This window comes from Lissotriton vulgaris, chromosome 4_1 (assembly GCF_964263255.1).
Source record: "Lissotriton vulgaris chromosome 4_1, aLisVul1.2, whole genome shotgun sequence".
NCBI lineage: Eukaryota > Metazoa > Chordata > Amphibia > Caudata > Salamandridae > Lissotriton > Lissotriton vulgaris.
The window spans coordinates 599834334-599856032 of NC_141691.1; the positions used below are offsets into that span (position 1 = coordinate 599834334).

The 21699-nt window shown below is 47.3% G+C and overlaps 1 protein-coding gene across 1 annotated transcript in view; it reads right to left on the minus strand.

Moving 5' to 3' along the window:
• Positions 1 to 13507: 13507 nt before the first annotated feature.
• HERPUD2 (HERPUD family member 2) overlaps positions 13508 to 21699 on the minus strand; it is a 339768-nt gene continuing 331576 nt past the window's right edge. Inside the window, exon 9 of the mRNA XM_086964819.1 lies at positions 13508 to 15015. Coding sequence (XP_086820945.1) covers positions 14854 to 15015 — 162 coding nt within the window. The 3' untranslated portion in view covers positions 13508 to 14853. The remainder of the gene's footprint in view (positions 15016 to 21699) is intronic.

The window sequence follows — 21699 nt, forward strand, 5'->3', positions numbered from 1 at the left end:
TAGTGGTAGGTTAGTTTTAAGGGGGCATCTCTAAGATGCCCTCTGTGTGCATTTTTCAATAAATCCTACACTGGCATCAGTGTTGGTTTAATGTGCTGAGAAGTTTGATACCAAACTTCTCAGTTTTCAGTGTAGCCATTATGGTGCAGTGGAGTTCGTAATGACAAACTCCCAGCACCATATACTTTTAATGGCAGCACTGCACTTACAATGTCTAAGAATGGCCTTAGACACTAGGGGTACAGGGCTCACACACCTGTACCCTTAATACTGGTATAGTGCACCCAGCTAGAGGGGTGACTGATCTATGCCAGGGCAGTTGGTTGTAGGCATGGCACACAGAGATGTGTGCCATGCCGACACTTCACTTTGTTCTGCACCAAGACACGCAGCCTGCAAAGGCAGTGTGCGAGTGTAAAGGTACATGGTCTTTAAGGGTGGCACAATAAGTGCTGCAGCCCTTAGAGGTCTTCCCTGGTCACAGTGTCCTGGGGACATTTGGTACCATTTACCAGGGGCTGACCTGTGGCAGAGGTGCCACTTGGGTTAGTTTTGGGGAAAGAACACAGGCCCTGCGAACCTCTGCAAATTCTAACTTAGCTAGGACAAAGCCCAGTTTACCCACAGAGGTCTCCCGCAGCTTGAGCAATCCCACCATGACCAATAGGATCAGGGGGCCTAACTTGCTATTTGGCCAGGGGCTAGGCCACCATGCCAAGGACAGTGCTGCCATGAAGGCTAACACCCAGCGGAGGCTACTGACAGCTGTCAGTGCCCAGAACCACACCTTTAGCTCTTCACTGTTAGGTGAAGTAGCCAATTTGCAGGCTTCTTTGGGTTTGGGGTGCCTGTCTGCTGTTTTATAGGGGGGGGGGGGGCACTACACTTGTTAGTGAACACCTTTCTTCCACCCTCTGTTCTGCCAGCCGTAGTGCCACCAATCAGCCTGGACAGTTGCTTGAGTAGTCAGTTCTTTTTGTTGACTAGGGGGACTTCACCAGTGCCAATTTTGGAGTTCTCTCGTAATGGGATAGAATTTCCATGGCCCAATGGAACTGTGACTAACAGTTGCCCACATTTCCTACACTATTTCTTCTTTTCTTTTGGGGATTAGCTGCAGTAACTGCAGGTTGAGCCCCCCAGGTTTCTTGGGTGAGATCTGGCATTGGACCAGTAACTCTCTTTGGCTCAGACCAACCTCTGGGTGGCCATTACCAAGGAAACAATCATGGGGGAGGTCTTTACTGACTACCACCTTTCTCCATTTAAGAGACCCAGCTACTTCTAGGGGCACTACAGCCACAGGCCTAACAGTGACACCCCCTGGGACAGCCCTTCCTCTTTTTGTTTCCCCTGGGACATACTGGTATGATCGAACCAACCTGCCTTGCACCACAGTGTGACTGGCACAGGTATCTCTCAGGGCAAGGGCTGGGATTCCATTCAGGGTGACCTATGCAAAAGAAACAATTGATGGACGGAATGCTGGACAATGTAAACATTCACCCCCAGTCACAAGGATCTGGACTTAATCCATCATTCTTTTGCTCACCACACCACCACAGTTTGGACCCAGCTATATGCAAATCAGTCTTGATCCTGTTCCTTGTGGCAACAGTCCAGCCCGAACTGCCAAGCTGAAAGCCCGAAACCAGTCCTAGGAGGCTTGTTTCCAGTCCAGGGAGGACCTGGCATGGCAGTTCAGGCTGGACTGCTCCCATTGGGTGCAGGGTCAAGACTGATTTGCATATGGCTGGGTCCAAACTGGAATGGCATGGTGAGCAAAACAGAGATGGATTTGAGCCCAGATCGCTGTACTGGGGTGAATGTATGACATTGTTCTGCATTCTGTCCATCAATTGCCCTTTTTGCATTTGTCACCCCGAGTGGGACGGTATGCCGAGAGGTGGGTCCCATGCTCTCCATGCCACTGGAGTCAAGCTATCATGGTTGATGAGGGCTGACAGCCCGAAACCGGTCCCAGGATGCTTGTTTCCAGTCCAGGGAGGACCTGGCCTGGCAGTTCGGGCTCGACTGTTCCCATTGGGTGCAGGGTCAAGACTGATTTGCATATGGCTGGGTCTAAACTTGAATGGCATGGTGATAAAAAAAACGATGGATTTAGGCCTGGATCTCTGTACTGGGGTGAATGTATGACATTGTTCTGCTTTCTGTCCTTCAATTGTTCATTTTGGGATTCCATTCACCAGTAGGTGGTGGAAGTGTCTACTCGACTCTGGAATCTCCAACTAACCTTTTGGGCTCATTTTACAGTTGAAGGTTATGAAGGCTTCCTCATCTGAGGAATCACCCTCCAAAGCTACACTGCCAACCACTGGATCTACACTAGGGGCTGTAATGTTTTTAGGTCAGCAAGGGCCGTTGATGTGGTGTCCTGTCTTTCGGCAGTTGTGACACCATACCCTGTTGGGATCCCAATTCTTACCTTGGTTCCCAGTTTTAGTTTGGGAGGTGTCTTTGGGCCCTCCCCCTGGTCAGGATTTTGGGGGTTACCTGGGACTCCTTACTTTTTTCTTTTAGAGGCTCACTGTCTTTCCTCTGAGTAGGTTTTGTAACCTCTTTCTTTTGGTCACCCCCAGTGGACGTCCTAGTTACCCTTGTTTTGACTCAGTGGTCCGCCTTCTTTCCCAATTCTTGGGGAGAAATTGGACCTAGGTCTACTAGATACTGATGCAACTTTTCATCAATGCAATTACTTAATATGTGTTCTTTCATAAACAAATTTAAAAGAAACATCATAATCTTGCACTTTGCTTCCAGTTAACCAGCCATCTAGTGTCTTAAGTGAGTTGTCTACAAATTCCACCCAGGGCTGACTCTGGGTTTTCTGAGCCCCCCTGAATCTCATTTTATACTCCTCAGTTGAGTCCAAATCCCTCAATCAGAGTTCTCTTCATGAGGTCATAAGACCAACTAAGGGTCAGAAGTCTGTTTCTGCACTTACCAGAGAACAGTCCCCAAAGGAGTGCCACCCAGTGAGTTTTGTTCACCCTTCTGGCTTCACAAGCCCTCTCAAAGGATGTGAACAACTTGGTGATGTGATATCACCATCCTCACATTTAGGTGCAATCCCTTTGGGGATTTTGGGATCAGAGGATCCTTCTCTTTCTATGGTTTTTAAATTGCTGCTACCATTGATGCGTCCTAGGCCCATCTCTGCTCTTTCTTTTTCTAGAGCCAGGAGTCTGGTCTCTAGTTCTAATCTTTTGGTCAACCTGGCTAGCAGGATGTCCTCCTCATTGAGGCTGCCCTCAATGTCCTCAGTGGTACCTGATCCACCTGTGTGGGATCTAGGTACTGAGAGGTTTATTTCTTGGAGTCAAGGTTACTTGGACCCTTTTCTCCCTAGGGAGTGGAGGGGGTTGATCTACCATGTCATCCCATACCTCTCCTTCCTCATCTGACTAGACTTCACCATTTTCAGATGGTGGTCTTTAGCATACCCAGCCAACAGCTCCTGGAGCTTTTGTTTGGTGGGATTGGACCCCATAGCTATGTTTTTAATTGGCAGGGATCCAAGGCACATCAAGTGGAAATGCATCAGTAGTCTGGCAAAAAGTGTGGGGGTTACTGCAATAGAAACCCACTTTCCTACAAGGAGGTCAGGATTTCTTTTTTTTTAGCTTTAGTAGATTATGTTTGAATGCATTTCACTATCCATCTGGCGATACCGGAGTCTTTCCTTTATGAGGTTGGGGAAAAAGCAACACAAAGTTGTTGAGTCTTTCTAAAAACAAATGTGTCCTATCAATGTAGTACATGAGGGCTCTCTTAACATCTACAGTATGCACAGCGGGCGCCGCAAGAGTCTGGTTGTGCACAAATAAAACAGGTAGGTCGATCGATTCAATGATTGAGATGGAATTTGGGGCTGGTGTGGAGGACAACCCTGTCCCTGTGGAAATGGAAGAAGAGTTCTTCCAAAGTGAATGCTTGAAGCTCACTTACACGTCTGAGTGAGGTAATAGCAATTAAAAATGCCACTTTCCAAGAGAGAAACGTAAGAGGGCAAGTGTGAAGAGGCTCAAATGGAGGGCCCATGAGTTGTGAGAGGACAATCCTAAGATTCCATGAGACAAAACTTTTCCATATGGCTGAGTGGTAGGTCTAGGGGCTTCTCGGAGAATGTTCATGGACTCCGGGGGAGGATTTAGGTATCCAAATTCTACTATCAAGGAGCCAAATCTCTAAGTTGAGGGATTTAGGATCTGGGTGCATGATTTCTCCAAGGTTCTGCATGAGAAGGTCCGACATGTTGGGGAGCTTCTCATGGAGTACTAAAGAATGGTGGAGGAGAGTTTCTGAACCAGGGATGGCGAGCTACCAGGATGAGCACGAGAGAAGTTTACCTTAACCACCAAACCACAAAAAGAAGAAGAGGGGAGGAGCTTTGCGCGCATTCAAGATGGCCACGTGAGCAAAGGGCTCCCGAGACCCTCGTACCCTCCAGCATATATCCTGTCACTGATCCGGTCAGCTGTCGACATCTCTGGGTAGATGAACCACAGGAGACCTGAAAGCTGAAAACGGCGTCCCGATCGGACCCCAGAGGCTGGAGTGGTGACGTGGTGAAGTTTGCGGCCTGTCCCTCCTGGAGACCCGGCGCTAGAGTTGGCATGGTGCCCGGGGTGTAATTGAACAACATTGGCAGGGCTCGTCGAGGTAGCCCGGTCCAGCCACACTTTCGCTTTCGATTTTGGCAACTGGACCATTCTATACTCGGAAGACGCTTCATTGTTGCTGCGGCTCTCGCCCCTGGGCAGTGTCTCTGTATCCTGGACAATATACGCTGCTTCGAGCCTCGGCCTTGGAGATATTTCATTCGTCCCCCCACCCCCTTTGCCTGGGCTAATTTGAGTGAATCGCTCGGAGGCCATTTCACAATCTCTGTCTTCTGCAACTGGGCAAATAGGAGACATCAGGAGCATAGCCTTGCATAAAGTTCTGATCTATTGTCTGCTATATCGGAGACCAGCTCTCCCGGCTTGGACACTGACTGGGGAGTGCTCTGAGATGGCGAGCAAACCGGAGGGGGGAAGAGCAGAAATTAAAAACCAACAGGAGGGGTGGATATACACAGTCCAATGTCATGGGCCGATATGCCCAGGTTAAGGGGTCGCCCAGCGGACTTGGCAAGTCGCAGGAGGAAGCAAAGGATTCCTCGACTCCGGCGAATGAGTTGACCCTCCAGGATGTTATGGCTGCCACTGACGGTATCAGGTCGTCCCTTGGTAAGCAGATGGAGACCCTGTCGCATAAATTGGATACAGTGGCTATTGATGTTAATCTTATCCGCACGGACCTTGCAAAGACAAATCGAGAAGGTCAAATCGTTAGACATTAAGACATCAAGTCTAACTAATGACGTCGTCGAATTACAGACAGAGATGCGTAACTTGAGGGCCTCGAATGACTCTGTTGTCCGTCGCCTTGAGGACTTTGAAAGGAGGGCCCGAAGGAACAATGTCCGTGTACTCGGTGTTCCGGAAAAGGCGGAGGAGCAGGCGGCAGATCTTTTCATGGAAAATCTGATCATGAACCATCTAAAGCCATAGGGACTGAGTAAGTTCTTCCCTGTGGAAAGGGCACACAGAGTTCCTGGTGGAAAGCCGAAAGTGGGTGCCCCACCGAGGCCTATTATAGCACGGATTTTTAATTTCCGAGATAGAGATGCTATCCTCCAGGCATCTCGAGCGAGTGGACCCCTGAAGTTTGAGAACTCAACTATCAGCTTTTATCCGGACTTCACACAGGCGGTTCAAGAACAAAGACTCAATTTTCTGGGGGTGAAGAGGAGACTGCGGGACATGGGCCTCAAATATGCTATGCTTTTTGCGGCCAAACTGAGGATTGAACATAATGAAAGGACCTACTTCTTTGATAAACCCGAAGTTGTGACCGACTGGTTAGACACTTTTCCGGCCCAGCAAGACTCGGGGGAATCATTTGGTGGGACTGAAGGCGAACAAATGGCTCAGGAATGAATATCCAATGTCTCGTCTCCGGGGTTGCTAGGGTTGCTTTGAATTGCGTGGTTCTGCACCAGAGTGTAGTTTTGTGCTGATTGTATGGGGGGGTGGTTGGGTTACCGGAGGGTCTCTATCCTCCATAGCTTTCTTTTTGTAGATGTGGGGGCGACAGGCACACTGCGAGTTGGGGTGGCTCTATGGTCGTAAGCAGGGGTGCAGGGTGGAGGTGTTGTAACAGGGTGTTCGGGTGGGGGGGGGGGGTGTTTTTCAGTTTCGTTTTCCGGCAAGGCACTGTATTGCAAGACATTTTCATGGATGTGAAGGACTTGGGGGGGGGGGGCGGGGGGGGGGTGGGTTTTCACTATGTTTCATGAGGGGGGTAGGGAGTTGAGGTTGAGGAGTTGGAATGTGAATGGGCTGGGGGACAAGATCAAACGTGGAGTGGTGTTGCAGCTTTTGAAGCGACACTCTCCGGATGTAGTTTTGCTTCAAGAAACTCATTTAGTGGGTAATACGTGTCACGCCATGAATAGAAAGGGATACCGTCTGGTGGCCCATGCGGGGTTCTCGCCTGGGTACCGTGGGTTTGGAATTCTCCTTAAGAACTCTTTTCCATTTGAAGTAGAATCCTCGATGAGAGGGGCCGCTATGTTGCGGTTTCTGGAAGATGGGAGGGCCGTGTGCTTTCCCTTGTGTCTGTTTATGTTCCCCCTGGCCTGCAATCATCCACTTTTGCTGATCTGGGACGGGCTCTATTAGGTCTTCCGGGAGGGTTGCTGATTCTGGGGGGTGACTTCAATGCAGTGTTATCTGGAGAATTTGACAGGCACCCACCTCGGACTCTTACGGGGGCTCGGGGTTGGCTGCCGGACTTCATTGACACGATGGGCCTAGTGGACAGCTGGAGGTTGCTACACACAACTCAACGACAATACACTTTTCACTCTGGTGCCCACGGTAGTCTTTCCAGGATAGACTACGTGTTTGTGCCAGCTGCACATGCGTCCTGTATTGCTGAGGTCAGACATATGGCTCGTGGTATTTCTGATCACTCCCAACTTTGGTTTCGGTTTGAATTAGCATCTGGATCTGGGGAAGGGGGGCTCCCATCAACCCTTGGTATCTTCGAAATCCCAAGACTCGCAGTTCACGGATTAAGGCATTGGACCATTATTTTCGAGATAATGAGGGTTCGGTCGCTTCCTCTGTATCGTTATGGGAGGCTTTTAAGACCGTGATTAGAGGTCATGCTCTCTCTTTAATAGTCGGTGTTAAGAGACAGAAGGAAGAGGATGTGGTTCGAACGGAATCGGAGATAGCTGCGTTGGAATCGGAATTTGAGCAGGAGGTTACCCCTTCCAGATTGCATGTCCTGCAATTAAAGCAGTCAGATTATAGAACGTTGGTAACGGATGGTGCGAGGGCTCTTAGTCGTGAACAACAGGGGCGTATCTATGATGTGGGTGATAAGGCTGGTAAATTGATCGCACGGTTGGATAGGAAAGACAGAGCTAGTCATGTGGTACCCAAAATTGAGATGGAAGACTGAACTCTGGTGACTGATCCGCAAGAAATAGTGGCAAGCTTTACCGAACATTTTCGTTCTGTTTACTCTTCCGTGTCGGATAGACCGGAGGAAGATTCAAGCTTGTTGTTGCGAGACATTGCACTACCTTGTTTGTCCGTAGAGGACCGGGACCTCCTGGATAGTACAATAACTGCTGACGAAGTGGCATTGGCAATGCACTCCCTGAATTCAGGTAAAGCGATGGGCCCTGATGGTCTACCAATTGAGTTATATAAGCTGCGACTGGATAGGATTGCCCCGTACTTAAGAGACATGTTCCTGGAGAACCGGGACCATGGTCTTCTTCCCAGTAGTCAGAGACTGGCGTCGATAGTCGTAATTCATAAGGAGGGAAAACCGAAGAACAAATGTACCTTGTATCGACCGATCTCTCTGTTGAATTCTGAGCCTATGGTTTTGGCTAAATTGTTGGCCAATAGGCTGATAAAGGGTTTTGGCGATTTGGTGCAACCAGATCAGTCTGCCTTTATTCCACACAGAAATACGGCACTTAATCTTAGGCGTCTCCATGGGGTCCTTGCGAGGGCCTCGACGTTACGTGAGCCGGCCATTTTAGCATCGTTGGACGCAACAATGGCGTTCGATACTGTGGAATGGCCGTATTTGTGGGCGGTACTAACTAAATTTGGTTTTGGTTCTGATTTCATTAGTTGGGTGCGCCTTCTATACGCAGACCCTCTTGCCCAGGTCGTAGTTAATGGTCGAGTACCGGAGCCGTTCTGTCTCAGGCGAGGTACTCGTCAGGGGTGCCCCCTTTCTCCTCTTTTATTTGCTTTAGCTCTCGAGCCCCTCGTGGCATGGATCCGCTGGGAGCCCTCGATGAGGGGCATTTATTGGTCGCCGTACTTCGAGGACCGTATTTTCTTATATGCGGATGACATTCTTCTGTATTGGACTTCCCCCAAGAAATCACTAATGGTACTCTGCGACGTTCTGGCCTCCTTTGGAAGAAACTCGGGTTTGGTCATTAATTGGGCGAAATCCTTTGTTTATGCCCTCCGTGGCGAGATACCGATCTTGCCCCGTGACTGTCCTATTCAAATAGCACAGGAGGGATTTAAATATCTGGGAATTTATATATTTCTATTGACCCTATGATTCGCTACGAGAGGGACCTTCTCCCTCCCTTCATTCGATTGAGGCGAGACGTTGAGAGTTGGCGAAAACTTCCATTGTCCATGCTCGGACGGGCGGCTCTTTTCAAAATGATGTCGCTTCCTCGCTTTCTGTATGCCCTTCAGAACACGCTAGATATTGTCCCGGCTAGATACTTTAGTTTGGTGGAGGATCTGCAGAGGAAACTATTATGGGAAGGCAGACCGCGTATTGCGCTAGCTAAATCGCCCTCCCTGATATCAAGAGATATTATTGGGCGTCACAGTTGGCAGCCATCAATCACGGTATGTATGGACCCGTGTTGACTCCCGGTTTCGCCATGGATAGGTGGTTATTACCTGGTGGCAATTATTATAGAGCGCTATATTCTAAGTCGGTGATGAAGACTTTGACGGGTCCAACTAGAATTGCGGTGCGGGTCTGGCGTGATGCTAGTGGGATCTTATTGGTATCTCCAAGGTCGGAGACATATGGGTGAAAGGACAGATTAAATCATTTGCGGCCTTACAGACTGAGTATGAATTGGGGAGGACGGAATACTTTCGTTATGCCCAGATTAGACATGCTCTGAAGAGATTCCGGAATCTACCCTGTTAGAGGACCGTATCTTGGATGGTCATCTGCCTGATAGCACCATATCCCTAGTGTACAAAAAATGTATTAATCATAGAGCAGACCTTTTATTGCAGTTGCGGGATCAATGGACTAGTGACAGCCTCGAGCTTGATGACGAAGATTGGCAGCCGGCGATCTCCTCTCCTAAGGAGGTCACGATTCCGGCGCGACTGAGATTGGTGCAGCTTAAAATACTGCATAGAGTATTCGTCACGGGTCCCCGTTTAATTCGGATGGGGCTATCTGAGATGGGTCTGTGCCGGAAGGGTTGTGGTCAGCTCGGGACATTCCTCCATATTATCTGGGAATGTCGGGAAGTGTCTGAGTATTGGAACAGAGTACACGCGGTAATGCAGGAGGTCACGGATGTGGCCCTCTTACCAGAAGCTGCTTACTTAATGTCTGGGAGCCTACAGATCATAATGTGGCACAAACCCAATGGGTGACTCTAGGGGCCATGATTGCCAAACGGGACATTGCACAGTTGTGGGGGTCACAGAAGCCTCCTACTCTTGACTTGTGGGTTAAAAATATGGATTGGTGTATGTTCCGAGAAAAAACAGTGTATTTGGCTCGGGGGCGGCCCCGGAAGTGGAGCAGCATCTGGGGACCGTGGAATAGATATAGAGGGGATATATGTGTACCACCAGTTGCCGAGGTCCTTGATGTCCCACTCTCCCCCTGACTGCCTTATTTTATTGAGTACTTTCGTTTTTCCTCTGTGTCCTCTCCCCCTCCCCTCCTCAATGTCTCGTTTATTGGTACCATTTGGAGATATGATGTCCTACCCTCGTACAGTCTTCACTTTCCTATGTATCGTATTTGCCTTGCTTGTTTTTCTTAAATAAAAAGAAATATTAAAAAAAAAAAAAAATAAGAAGAGGGAGAGGAGGTAAAGCGTAGGCAAATGTTCCTGACCAATTCATCCATAGTGCATTGCTGCTGGACTGTGTGGAACCTGGAGGCGAAGTTTAGGCATTTGGCACTGCCAGTGGATGCGAACAGATCTATTTGTAATGGTGGAGGACTGGTGGGTGGAGTACCCACTCATGTACTTGTTGCAGCATCCTTCTGAGGTCAGCAAAACTGCTCTCCATTTCCTGGAGGTATTCTGCTAAGAGGTGAATGTTGTGATGGAGAATGCAATGTAAAAAGGTTTAAGACAGTTGTGGAGAGCGTGTTCCCCTTGTTTCTGTAGGTAATACATGGCTGTCTTATTGTCCATATGGACTATGACAATTTGGCCTATTAGGTGAGGTAGGAATGCTTTCAATGCTAGGTGAACAGCTAGAAGCAATAGGTAGTTGATGTGGCCACCCAGTTATTTGGTGTCCCTACACTGTCAATATTTGAAGTGTGCACCCAACTCCATGAGTGATGCGTCTGTTATAACTATAGTGTAGGGAACAGGTTCAAGGAAAGGCCAGTCACGCAACCGGTTGTTGGTGTTCCACCACTGCAGAGTGATGTGTAGCAGCCAATCAACACTAGATTGTCCAAATTACCCTTTGTCTGAGACCACTACAGAGTTAAGCATTTCTGCAATGGATGCATGTGTAGCCTTGGCATGAGGTACTATGGGTATGCAGGAGCCCATCATGCCTAAGAGGCACATTACTGTCCCAACTGCAAGCTGCTGATTTGGTTGAAATAAGGGGATGAGTGTTTGAAAAGACTGGATCCTTCCAAAATTGGGATAGGCTAGGCCTATTTTTGCATTTAGAATGGCTCCTAGGTAAAGCTGGACTTGTAGGGGCTGGGGGTTGGACTTGGTAATATTGATGGCGAATTCTAGGTGATGAAGCAGGCCTGTTGTGATTTGCATAGGTTTTCGACACTGTTGAAGAGTGGCAGCTTTGTAAGCCAATTGTCCAGATATGGGAATACATGGATGCCTTGGCTGCAGGCGAGTGGTTACTACTGCAAGGTGAATACTCGAGGTGCAGTAGTCACCCCAAAAGGAAGGAGCTTGAATTGGTAGCGCCTTCCGCCTACCACAAACCTGAGTTGGCTGATTGCACTGCTACTCTTTTCCCTGCCGCATCAATTCCTTTCCTTTCTTTATCTGGTAGCAAGGCATCTCCGCTGGCCTGGGAGTTTACCGTTTACAGGTCATGGTAATGACTAATGAGTCTGGTGAAGTAGACCCCGAATATAGATGGTGTCAGATGCGGAGGCCTTTGTCCACCCTGGATGTTATAGCCCTAGCCCTGACAGGGTCTTTAAAAATGTCTGTGGTATGTCTACGTATTCCTTTGAGCATTGGAAGATATTGGGTGGACCAGTGAGTGGAAGAAAGTATTTAAAAAAGGCTGTCATCCTCTAAGGGCACATGATGGAAGGTCGCGGCCCTACCAGTGAGTTCCTGATATGATGAAGTCTCATCAAGAAGAGAGGGCTGAGCAGGGTAGAGATCAGGGTCTGTCTCCCTTGGTGGATCTGTCATAGGTGTCCAACGGGTCGCCCTGTGAAGGAATGTCAAAAATGTTCTCTCCTCCCCACCATGGCCAGATATGTCAGATTGTAGAGACCCCTAAGGTGAAATGTCAAGGGGGTCCCCTGAGAATAAGGAGGGGACAGTGAAGGTAAAGGAGGTGATATGGGTGGTGCTGATGGTGGAGCAAGAGGTCATGGACTTATCAGCCTTCTTTTGTAGTTTTACAGGAACTGGAGTGTCCAGGGCTTTAGGAAGAATTGTCATTTGGACGGTGGAACAGCCGCAGCATAATGTGAGGCAAGCTTGCGACCCCTATGAGGCTGGATGACTAACAGTTTTCATCCAGAGTCCAGCTGTTCCTGCAATCGATGGAGGATAGACTATCGGTTGGGCTGGAATCTAGTTTCCAAATTTTTGGATCCAAAACGAATTTTTGTTTCGGTGCCGATGGGCCACTTGTGGAAATGGAGGAAGCCTCAGCCGTGTGTTGGCTCGGCACGGAGGGGAAGTCCAATACCAAGATAATCTGTGCCAAAGCACTTGACTTGGCGGGTTTCTTTAGCGTCAAGCCAGAGCGAGGAGTCCGAAGCAAGTTGTTCAGTACAGACTATGGCCAGAAGGCAGTGGTGGACCGAGAGCATCTGTCTGGTATCCCAGAGGGGCAGGATATTTTTTAGCCGAAGGCTGTTCGGGATGGTGTTGAGAAGGAGGGGGTACTGTACTCCTGGATTGTTGAGTAGGTGGGAGATCCTCCATCTCAGATCCGGAGATGCCTTCAATGGAGAAGGCTTCTTCCTCTGCAGCTGATGGCTGAGGGTGTTGTTTTCCCTCAATGTCGCCAGGACTGAAAAGGTATGGTGTCTCTTTCATGCTCCTCCATTACATTTCAAGCAGACAAGCACAATGGTCACGAAGAGTTTTCTTGGAGTGGAAAGGGGCCACAAACTACGCAGTCTATCCCCTCGCTGTGTTCCGTCAATAGGCACCGACTGCAGTCCTGATGTAAGTTGGTCCAAGGGTACTTTGCATGGCAGCAAGGAGAGTACTGAAAAGGTGTCCGTTCCATCACCAGTGAGGCATTCTTGAGAGACGCGATCGAGAAGGGATTGGGCCACGATGGGCGATGTCCTGGAGGGGCCGCGGCAAATACGGGCCCGGCTCGATGGAAATATGACTGCAAGGTAAAATAAGAAACACAATTGAAAAAAATACAGACGGAGTGGAAGGTACCATGTAAACTGAAAAAAGCACTGCAATGGTGTTGAAGAGGAGTAGAGGAGCACACATCTGGACCAGACAGTGGAAATAAAATCTAAGAATGGAGTCGATGCCACTGCGCATTATCACAGAGAGGAGTCGTCCCTTCTACCTCTTGACTCGAAAGATTTCATTGAGAAACGACAACTAGCACATATCCGGACCCAACACTAGATGGCAGGAATATGCACAGCATGTGTATTCAAAGCAATGCATGCTTCGCACATATCAGTAAGCTTTAAACTTCAGAAAAAAATACATTGACAGAAACAGAAAATTACACAGACCTCTGAAACAACTATAAAATAATAAACCACGCTCACAAATTCGCCAATCCACACAGAAGTACTTTCACTTAGGAAACAGTCTACCTATTGTCATGGAAATGCACATTTTACAGTTATTTATTGCGTTGGATAACAGACATAGTTCAAGTATGTGGGCATTATTTTTGTCCCCACAAGAGAATCAAACAAGAATATACAAAAAAATATATTTCAATTGTTTGTTGCAACTGATTATTTTATTTTTTAAAACAGTCTAGTTACAAACATACATGTTTCTCAGTTCTTAACTGAAGGTAAAATAAAAAAAAATCATGTATCAAACATTCATTATATTACAGCTTACTTTGAAGAGCCTTTTTAAAAAATATAGCCCTTCGTTTCTCCCTGGCAGCTCACAACAAAATAAGTGCACAGTGTAACTGTAGAAAGTCGCACAAAGGGTTAGGCATTAAAAATCTTCCCAAATGTTTTGTGTATTGCTTTTGGAAACGCATATTATGTTCAAACCAGCAATTTTTTTTACAAGTCAGATTGCCTTTTCTTTACCACAAAGCCAATACCAAATGCTGATGAAGATTTAGAAATGCCAGGCAGGAGAAAGGGGACTCAAAACTGAAGTTACAATACTTTAGAGGTTTAAATATAGTTTCTCTATGACAAAATATTTAACACTGTATTTATATTGTGTCTGGTGTGGACGTGAAGTTGTACCAGACTCTGTAAATGCATGTAATATGGAGAAATATTAATAGAATATGGAGTGCATCCTCATAACGCTTCAAAAAACAGGCCTTATATGCGCTAGTCAACTTTTTTTAGGCAGAAAGTTGCACGCTTCTCAGTTAAGTAATACCCTCCCTGTACAGAAGGAGCTTCAGGCGGAAGACCAATAAAATATACTCAAAGCAAAACAAAACAAGCATCAATCGATATATGCAAGCATGAAAAAAAGGCATCTAACAGCTTAAGGGCATGATTCAGGAACGGCAAAAAAAGATATGAGTCAAATTCATGAGAACAAAATGTGCTTTAAGGAAGTTAAATGGCATTTTTTGCATTTCGTCGTCAAACGTTTGTGCAAAAGTGTGGGAAAGCGTGTGTGTCTGAGTGTGTGTGAGAGTGTGTACATGCATGAGCGATTGTGTTTTTTAAACATTGTATAAAATCATTAACAACTGGGTGGCTGAAGATTTTGAATTAAGTACAAATATCGAATAGGCGATGCGGATGGAGGAACAAAGGGGAAATTAAAACAAAACTTAAAACAACCCTTAATATATTTAAACTGAATTAATTAAAATGTAAACATGGAAGACAACACATTCCTCCTAGTTAGATTAATAAAAAGGAATGATCCAAAGAAACAGTACGAGACGGAGTAGTCCTCGTGCTTATGTATCTGCAACAAAAAGCTGAAAAGGAAAAATAAACATTTTTGCATATCATGATTGAAAAAAACTAGGTTAGAAATCTTTTGAAATTGCACTGTTATTTGAAACACTTCGTAAAGAACACAACATCCTCCTTGCAAATACAGCTTATCATCTAATGTCAGTTGCATGGCTAATTTGGGGCCGGGGGAGGACCTTCTGGGATTAATGAAATAAAGAAGGCAGTGATAAACGTCCAAGCTGAAGCAAGAATTCCAGGCTGTTGTTCAGCCGGGGTGTCTTCAACAGCATCTTCCCCACTCTCATCGTCAATTCCATCATCCATTAGGCGCTCCTGTAAAATACAAATGGATTGCTTTGAAAATGGCTTCATTTAGTGAACACTGAACTGAAAAAACTGAAAAAAAACTACAAAGCCAACAGGGTTGGATTTTACACATGCACACATACACAACATTCATACATCAGCTTAAGTAGGTGAAATGTTATGTTATGTTATCGTAGCTTGTAGAGCACGACAGTTGCCCCAGCAAAGGGCCGTCCCTGCGCGAATACAGGAAAGACTGACAAAGCAAGAGGCAGGCAAGGACTAAGATGCAGGGAAAAGATAGGTCTTAATGGCCTTTCTGAATACAATATAATTATCAAGGCCACAAATCTGCACAGGGAGTGAGTTCCAAAGGGTGGAGGCTCTATAGCGAAAAGAGCGGCCACCGGCCCGGTAACCAGTGCAGACGGCGGATGGCATTTGACACTGAGCAAAATTTGCGCAGACCTAAGGGTGTTCTAGCAGCTGCATTCTGTGCCCTTTGAAACCTCGAGACCTCCGCCTTATTGAACCCTAGATAGAGGGAACAGGCATAGTCAAGTCTCGACAGAACCGTCGCCTGGATGATGACTTGCCTCGTGGATGCGTAAAAAAACAACAACAGGGGTCTGAGCCCCTGGAGGAGTCCAAAACAGGTCCCTGCCATTTTTTTTGTTTGGACTCGATAGTTTAAAGAAGAGTCTAGCCAAACCCCTAAGTTGTTTACTGCCTGTTTAGGGGAAGTGGGTTTACTTAGGCTAGCTGGTCACCAAAGATCACTCCACCGACCATGGTCCCTACCTACTAAGAGTACCTCTGACTTATTTGAATTCAGTTGGAGGAAGTTGCTGTTCATCCGCTCGGCCACTGCCGCAAGGTCACACTGAAACTTAAGGGCATCCCACTAGGTGTTATTAGAGAATTCCACCACCAACTGAGAATTGTCAGCGTAGGAGACCATGGTCAAACCCCTGCTGCTGACTACTGCCGCTAATGGTTGAACATAGATATTAAATAACAGGGGACTAAGGGAGGAGCCCTGTGGCACCCCTTGTTTAACTGGATGTTCGCCAGAAGCAAACGGGGGGCAGTTACCGTAAATGACCTCTCATGGAGAAATGAGCCAAGCCACTCCAAAGCCAAGCCCATAATTCCAGCCTCCGCAAGACGTCTCAGCAGTATATCATGCGACACCGTATCAAACTGGGTGCTTAGATCTAACAAGATCAGTGCCGACGTTTGACCCTTATCCATTGCTGACCAGAGATGTTCTGTAACAGCTAGGAGAGCTGACTCCGTGCTGTGACCTGGCTTAAAACAATTCTGAGAGGGGTCCAGTATGTTATTAGCGGCCAGAAAATCCGATAGAAGGGAGTTAACATAAGCCTCTGTGATCTTGGCCACCAAGGGAAGCAAGGAAATAGGGCAGTAGTTTTCTGGTTTGGCTGGGTCGAGCGCAGGTTTCTTGAGTAACGGAATTACTTTGGCCTGTTTCCAGGCCCTGGGCATAGTAGCTGTACTGAGGGACCCATTTATCACCTGATTCAAGGAAGGTAGAATTGCAGACAACACTTTCTTAAATTGGTCTGGTTTAAGAAGGTCGACAGGGGATCCTGACTTGTTCCTACAGCAGAGAGCAGCCAGCTGATCAGCCGTGATCGGCGGAAAGGTGTGGAGGATATTAACCTGTTGACAGCAGCTAACCTCCTGTACATTACTATGAGTGGTCGGAAAGGACCTATATATGTCATCCACCTTTTTCACGAAAAAGATGGCTAGGTTCTCATGCAGGTATGCTGGTAGACCATCACACAGATAACCATGCACGCTCACATGCACTGTACACAATCAATCAATCAATCAGTGACACTTATAGAGCGCGCTACATACCCGTAGGGTCTCAAGGCGCTGGGGGGTGCCGCTACTGCTCGAACAGCCAGGTCTTCAGCTTCTTCCTGAAGGAGAGGTGGTCTTGGGTGAGGCGCAGATCGGCCGGGAGGGAGTTCCAGGTCTTGGCGGCCAGGTAGGAGAAGGACCTTCCTCCTGTAGACGCTCTTCGGATGCGGGGGACGGCGGCGAGGGCGTGGTTGGCTGATCGGAGGTGGCGTTTGGGAGCGTAGAAGTTGATCCGGCTGTTGAGGTAGCTCGGGCCTTGGTCGTGTAGGGCTTTGTGTGCGTGGGTGAGGAGGCGGAAGGTGATTCTTTTGTTGACGGGGAGCCAGTGAAGGTCTCTCAGATGTCCGGAGATGTGGCTGGTTCGTGGGATGTCGAGGATGAGTCTGGCTGAGGCGTTCTGGATCCGCTGGAGTCTCTTCTGGAGCTTGGCGGTGGTACCGGCGTAGAGGGCGTTGCCGTAGTCCAGTCGGCTGGTGACGAGGGCCTGGGTGACGGTCTTCCTGGTCTCGGTGGGGATCCACCAGAAGATCTTCCGTAGCATGCGTAGGATGTTGAAGCACGCCGAGGAGACGTTGTTGACTTGCCTGGTCATGGAGAGGGAGGAGTCCAGGATGAAGCCCAGGTTGCGTGCATGGTCTGTCGGTTTGGGTGCGGTGCCCAGGGCGGGAGGCCACCAGGAGTCGTCCCAGGCGGAGGGTGAAGAGCCCAGGATGAGGACCTCTGTCTTGTCAGAGTTCAGTTTCAGGCGGCTGGTCGTCATCCACTCGGCTACCTCTTTCATCCCTTCGTGTAGGTTGGCTCTGGCGGTGGCGGGGTCGTTGGTCAGGGAGAGGATCAGCTGGGTGTCGTCGGCGTAGGAGATTATGCTGAGGTTGTGTTGGCGTGCGATGGCACGCACACACACACACACACACACACACACAGACTGAGAATGAAACATCGACCACCAGAGAGGCATCAATGCACAAACACACCGCAACTAACCTACTGGCACCCATGCACTAAGACCACCAGAAATGCAGCAGTCCATAGAATTGCAGCCACACAGGCAACCCAGTCTGTAGAGTAGCAGTTCATGATTCATTAAACCGGTCACCATTTTCACAGCTTCATCAGTTTCCAGCATACCTAGGTCTTTTTACTCAGAAGACTCATACAATAGTCCAAGTTGGAGGTGTTCCACGTGATTTAGTAACATGGATGCTCCCAAGCACAGCACAAAAGTATGCTCAAGGTTCACTCAAAGTGAATCTCCTATCAACATGATTGATTACCATCGCTATCCCACGACATGCCACTAGGTAATGAATAATCAGATAATCAATGGGATGCGGGTGGTTTACTCATACCTCAGACTATGAAGGAAGACTACAGGCTCTCCATTGTAAATCAATGTTGTCCATCCCTTGAGTGGGGGATCTGTGTGTGCGTAAAGAATGAGGTGGATTATTCCCCAGCAGGGAGTAGGTGGGGGAGACTGGTCATTTTCATCTTTCAGGAAGCATTTTGCTTCAGTTTTCTACCTCAGTCGGGCAAGTTGGGTCAAGAAGGTAATGAAGGAAATAGACAGATATTTTCTGATTTGGAGCTCATTGGAGGCATGAGCATATGGAGTCGAAGACATTTCTGACAGTAGTTATCTTTGAAGACTGCTGACTGGTCAGGTGAATCTGGCTTTATAAAGTTCTATTTCAAAGCAAATATGCATATGGTAATAATATTTAATCAACTGGGAAAATCAGAATGGACACTTCAGCTGTAACAAAAGAATGTACTTTTTACTAGCTAAGGTGAAGTGGTCTCCGGGAGGGCTCGGACTTCTCCCTACATTTATATTTAGGCTGAGCCTGGGCAGCGCATGTGCTGCTCTGTGAGGCATGCTGTATTTGGAGTATGGAGAAACTTCACCCTCTCTCCGCCCATATTTTTCATTGGCTTGTGTCATTGTCCTTGGTAAATGCTAGTTCTGATTTGTTAATAGGCTTGGCATTCCCTCCCTTGTACCGCCTTGTCTTTATTTGAAACCTCCCATGGCAACACCCCCCGCTACTTGTGTTGTTGCTCAGTAGGCTTTAATTACAGCCTCAGAGCACTATTTTGTTAAATGCTTTTCACCTACCTGCAAACAGGCTGGACGCACTCTCTTGTAAGGCTTCATTTATTGTTCACATAGCACGGCAAGCGACAGTGACTGCCTTTGTTTATTTGTGGTGCCAAACGCGGCCGAAAGTTTAAAAAAAAAATGTAACTTTTGTTTGAAAAAGCGGCCCAGGCGGCGCTTTCACTTTAATGGCGGCCACGCCCCTTTCTTTAGACGAGACCCATCTAAGGAAAGGGGTATGGCTGTCATTGAAGTGAAAGCGCTGCACTAGGCACTTTTGCAAACAACCATTTGCAATGCAATAAGAATCGCATTTTCGACTTTAGTAAATGCAAGACCTATTGCATTGCAAATCCTTGTTTTAATTGATTGCAGTTACTAGTCTCTACAAGAGGATATTTTAGCCTCAAGCTGGTGCTTTCAAAAGCAATACTGAGGTATCATATCTTATTTGTAGTGATGTACTGCGGTGTAGAAGGGTAACGGCAGGGCTTTAAGTGGACTGGGTCTGTCCGGGTCGGAGCACCAGCAGTTATTCTCAGGGGTCCTCGAAACGGGGTCTCTATCGGGCTCTATTTTAGGGCCTCGCAAAGGTAGTCCGTTTTTTTAATTGGACTGCAGAGTGAGAGCATGCACATCGCTCACTACTGAGAAGTGAAGACATCATGCCAGGTGAGCCGGGTTGTATGGGAAGGGAAATCCTTTAAAGAGAGCCATTTTCTCTCAGGATTTCCCTCCTCTTTTTGCAGCGCTGGAGCAGCAACATCATTGTGGGATAAGAAGAACAGACGCGCAACGCCCATTGCCCCGGGCTGAGACAGCTTCCAGGGCGCGCGCGTACACACACAGCCGCACCAGAGTACTTCACAGGTCTTTGAAAAGACCATTTGCTTGTAAATGAGGCTCTGTTGTTTTTCACTCCTTTTTAGAGTCCCTGCATCCCCACTCTGCCTATTGCTGGAAGAATTGGCCTCCCCAAAATTTGCCTCTAGTTGCGCCTCTGGAGACAACCACAGGCAGCAACTCCAGCATGGCCCTGCTCTGACCTTTCAGTGTCTTGTTTTAGTGCTACGCTACCACACGCTTTGCCTGGCTCACTTAGTTCTCACACCCCCTGTTTAATATGAAGATAGTAGTGTTGGAATTACCTTTATATTCCTATACTGGGTTTCACATGGAAACATAGAAAGGCAGTTTCTCACCACCCCAAATTAGCTATTTGGTATACTCTCTCAAATGTAAGAACTACAGGTATTCAGTATCTGTCAGTCACAGCCAATTGAGAGCAGTGTTCCTATATAGAAATGGACAAAAGGTTATGTTTCTGAATTAGCGTCTTACCCTGAAAAGAAAACAAGTTACTTACCTGTAACTTTGGTTCCCCAGTATTGGCAACTTTCATAGATTCCCATGCTTTGTATCATTCCCCCGTCGTCGGAATGGGAGCCTCTGTAAATAGAAAATACCATAGCAGTAGGTACAAAAAGAGAAAGAAAGGCCCTGGCCTCATCTCATTTTGTAGCATATCCACCTCTTTTTGTAAAAGAGACCAAAAAAGTTGCAACAACCAATCAAAATAGCCTCACCCCATAGAACCCTCCTGAGAGAGCCTCAGATTTTCGTAGCCATTGTGTAACAGTAACTACATCTGCGAAAGGCTGAGCTTTCCCAGGGGAGGAGGGTGTGCGCATGGGAATCTATGAAAGTTACCAATACTGGGGAACCAAACTTACAGGTAAGTAACTTGTTTTCTTGCCCCAGTATTGTAACTTTTCTAGATTCCCATGCTTTGTATCAGAGTAGCTAGCAGTAAGCAATAAGAGCACATTCTGTTACAAGAGTATCAACATATCTTAGTATACTTATTTTCATAGGAAGCAAATATACATTGGAGGACATTATCTGATACAAAATGTGCAATCACAGGAAGGAGGGATAGTAGGGAAAGCTCAACTCTCATTGGAAATTATTTCTCAGGACTGCCGGTCCGACTGCAGCTTTGCTTCTCATGGAAGAGTCCAAGCAGTAGTGCTTTGTGAACGTGTGGGTATTGCTCCACGTAGCCACTCTACAAATGTCTTTGATAGGGACTCCAGCGAAGAGAGCCGCAGAGGATGAGACTGATCTCGTTGAATGAGCTCGAACATGTCTTTCTAGCGGCTTGCCCGCTTCCTGGTGACAATAGTGAATCGCACTGGAAATCCACAGTGAAATGCCATGTTTTGAAAGCGGAAAACCCTTCCGCGGAGCACTGTAAGCAATGAAGAGCTGTGAAGATTTCCTAAAATTTCCAGAATTTTTTTAAACATCTTTGGACATCTAAGGAATGTAGCGACCTTTCTGCTGAAGACGATGGTCGAGGAAAAAAAGATTTCAGAACCACTGGTTCGTTCAAATGGAAATCCGAAGGGACCTTTGGAATGGATTTCGGATTAGAGTGTCTTTCTTGAACTGTAAAAAGGGTTCCAAAATAGTAAGCGCTTGGAGCTCACCTATCCTCCTAGCCGACCTTAAGGCTAAAAGAAGAGCTACTTTCCATGAAAGGAACTGTGAATAGGTTCAAATGGGGGTCTCATGAGATGAGCCAGAACCAAATTGAGTTGCCAGACTGGAGGTGGAGGCCGGACTGGAGGAAAAACCCTGAAAAGACCCTTTAGGAATTGCTTGACAATTCTTGGGGACCAAAGAGAAGGACCTGAGGCTGTCCGCCTGAA